This window comes from Vollenhovia emeryi, unplaced genomic scaffold, assembly GCF_000949405.1.
Source record: "Vollenhovia emeryi isolate VEMERY1.0 unplaced genomic scaffold, V.emery_V1.0 DF943058.1, whole genome shotgun sequence".
Taxonomy (NCBI): Eukaryota; Metazoa; Arthropoda; class Insecta; order Hymenoptera; family Formicidae; genus Vollenhovia; species Vollenhovia emeryi.
In genome coordinates, this window is record NW_011963308.1 from 1 (window position 1) to 3273 (window position 3273).

A 3273-nucleotide genomic window follows, 5' to 3' on the forward strand; every position below is an offset into this window, starting at 1 on the left:
GCTTAGTTTTTGCAATTATAAAATAAATAGTCAGTGAGTGAGTGAGTGAGTAAGAGAGAGAGAGAGAGAGAGAGAGAGAGAGAGAGAGAGAGAGAGAGAGAGAGAGATGTGCGTGTGCAACGCTGTAGCTGATCGCTCAGCTGAGCGCCCCGCGTAAGCCGCCGGGCGTCGCGGCGGTGCGCCGCTCCTGTCTGCCTCTTGTACTCGGCCAGTTATTCGCTGACTATTTCTTTGAATAATTCAAAAACTAAGCTTCGGAGAACATTTTGGTAAGAGAAAAATCGTCTTAGAATTTAATCAGGAATACGACATTTCAGGGACACTATACCTATTTTGAATTACCCTGTATAAACGGTTCGGAAGCCCGCTGTACCACAGTAGGAGATTTTATACGAGATCGAGAACTAAACCTCAGAGTTTCAGTCGCCACCGTCGGAGTGAGTCGATTTCATCGGTGTTTTCAACACAGTGTTAGAAGAATGAATTAGTACGTTCCTCTGAGTATATCGTGCAAGAAACAGTGTAACGTGTAAGTACCAATGAGCTATCATATATTGCATACATTTTTCCACATTTAATTGTATTTTTTTCAAACTGTTTTAGCAATCGTCGTTACATGCCGTATGTTCCTCAAAGTAGTTATACGCCATCCATTCCTCAAAGTTATACACCATCCGTTTCTCGAGATAAAACTGTTTCGTGCAAAAAACACCATGATGCGTAAGTACCATGAAATTATCGTATATTCGTTCATACTGTTCATCATTTGATTGTAATTATTTTTACTTTATGTATTCTTTCAGTTCCGATAAACCTTGCTACACGCCTCGTAACATGAGCAGGAGATTCGCCCTGACATCCACTGCATACAAATACTTGGATGTTGGAATCTGCGTGGTATCTGGTGCATCCTATGTGGAAATCATTCTCGGCGACAATCGCGGAAATCGGATGGCGTTAGATTATTCAATGTGGACGGAATTGAACAAGAAACGCGTAGAAATTGAGCAGCTCTTGAAAACAGCAGATGCGTCATTGTCATCATCATCGATGCATATTAACGATTTAGTTTTAGAACTCGTCACAATGTACGGCGGAAAAACTGTAAAGCTAACATTTAACAATACTTGCATGTATATGAAAGTACCAACTGTATTATTTTTATTCCAACTCGAACATTGTGTCGAGCACGTATATCGCATACTGTGTGACATGTTAAGCGAAATAGATCAAAGCTTCGATCAACTTGTGAGCTGCTTACGTGGCAATTTGATCGGTGTCGAAAAAGACGATGCAGTTAGAATGCTGCACAACTGGTATGACAAATCTTCGACCATAGATTGTGAACTAATAGCATATGTCGTAGATGAAATTATTGCTGAGGCTTTTAAACGAGATGAGGACGATAAATTTATAATTGAAAATAACTTTTAAACGAGATGAGAACGATAAATTTATAATTGAAAATAAAAATTTATTGTTTGACTAACATTTTTCTTCTGCTTCCTACCCATACATATAAGATTGGGATAAATTAAAAAATGCTACTATGGTAAAGGGGGAAAATATGCTGCGGAAGGGAGAGTGTGCAAACGGAAAGAAGAAATTCGCACCGTATGGATACATAAAATTATATTTTCATTTTATTAAGGTTAGACCACCAATTGAATAGTTTAAATACATTTTGTAAAGCACAATTTGTTACATATTTCTGACAGCGAAAAGTACACGTATCGTCTAATTTATTGAGAGATTGTATATCCTCGTAGTCAGCGTCAATAATTTCGATGTAGACATCTCCTCGCGCGTCGTCCAACAGCAAATCCTTTAACCATTCTCGTTTTTCGTGTCCCTTGACGTATACGAGAAGCGGTATCTCAGAATCGCCAGCATCTTCTGTACCAACCACAGCCGTTGTAATCAAACTTCTAGCCCTGCCGTATGGAACTATTGCATCATCCCATTGTAGTCCATGATGATTCGCAACCAACCAGGATGCTTGATGTCTCTCCGCTCTGCTGAGAAGTCGCCACGGTACATGACTTGAGAAAATGTAGTGCGTGAGAACGCGTCCTTCTCGGAGAGCTGCAAACTCCTTCACGACAAAGTGACCGCCGACGACGAAACCTTGCAGATCGACAAACGTTGGTGTAGTCATGACGACACCTTTGAGACTGCTCCTCATCGCGATACATGAATCTCTCTTATATTGGAATACTGCCAACATTTCAATTTACATGACTTGGCGCACTACATTGGACAATGGGCAGTATTCGATGACACGATCGTGCAAGATGAGACAGTAGGCTGTAGTATTTGCAGGCACATTCTCCTTGCAATCAAATTCTATGCGTACATCCACAGTAGCGCTCTTGATAGACTCGTTCTGTCGCGCGCAATCGATGACTACGAAAGGTCCATTCGTCAAAAATGTGGTTACGGTGCAAAGCGTTTCATAGCAGTCGTATCCATAATAAGCTTTACGAAAACGTGCATACATGTCAAAAAGTATTGCGTATTTATTTTTTTTGAAGTCTAAATTTAGGTCATAATATGGATAAAATTCAGAGTTGAGATAAAGTTTCACGTTGGTCAGATTACAGTCATCGAATACGCTCGCATCTTCAGACATAATATTCTTTCGGCCAGTCTGCAGAGCAAAGATAACATATCGCGGTTTCTCTAACTGAGTCGCTGATTTGATAGCCCATGAATGTCTGGTTGTGCTCTGCAATAGCGGGTACTCGTACAGTTCCCATGATCGGAAACTCATACTCAGATATTGTCCGCTTTCCAAAGCTCGTAGCAAAGATAGTTTATTGGTCTCATTCAACATAACGTGAGGCATTCGCCACTGTACTTTAAGTAGTTCAATTTCAGGTTCCGTCTTCGAATCTCCCTTGATAGAATTGTTGTCAGTGCGCGCTCGTATCAAAATCAATTCATGACGAGCGTTAATAACCACACGTTTGTAATCCTCACAAAGCCTAAAAGCATGTTGAGCGGTACGCAAAAATTAAAGTCTCCTTCCGGTATGGTTGATGAAGTGTCCCATCCTGCATTTCGCAAGATCTGCGATTTGTCAAACGTTAGAGATACATAATTCTTGATAGTGCTGGTTATTCCAGCGTTTCTGATGCGATCAATCTCCACACCGTTAAGTTCGTACCGAATTTCGTCAAACATAAATGCCGCGCAATTATTTGCGAGAAAATTCTCCGCATCATTGTTCTTCTTCTTCAATTTTCCTTCGATGTAGAGTAAGCTTTCACA

The 3273-nt window shown here is 40.6% G+C and overlaps 2 protein-coding genes across 2 annotated transcripts; one reads left to right on the top strand and one right to left on the bottom strand.

Moving 5' to 3' along the window:
• The first annotated feature begins 293 nt into the window (after positions 1 to 293).
• On the top strand, positions 294 to 1505 carry LOC105566871. Its single transcript, XM_012021244.1, has 2 exons — positions 294 to 1396; positions 1440 to 1505. Exons 1-2 carry the CDS (start codon positions 730 to 732, stop codon positions 1487 to 1489), a joined length of 717 nt encoding a protein of 238 aa, XP_011876634.1. The 5' UTR covers positions 294 to 729; the 3' UTR covers positions 1490 to 1505.
• Positions 1506 to 2233: 728 nt separating this feature from the next.
• Positions 2234 to 2987, bottom strand: LOC105566876 (the record flags this gene model as incomplete). The annotated part of the gene is made up of 1 exon (XM_012021259.1): positions 2234 to 2987. A coding segment is annotated over one exon (754 nt), but the record flags the coding sequence as incomplete, so codon positions are not given.
• Positions 2988 to 3273: the final 286 nt, after the last annotated feature.

Excerpts from the sequence above, each read along its gene's own strand:
- LOC105566871 (XM_012021244.1), top strand. The coding sequence starts at position 730 with ATGAAATTATCGTATATTCGTTCATACTGTTCATCATTTGATTGTAAT. Across the intron at positions 1,397-1,439 it reads TGCTGAGGCTTTTAAACGAG|ATGAGAACGATAAATTTATA; the intron begins ATGAGGACGATA and ends CTTTTAAACGAG.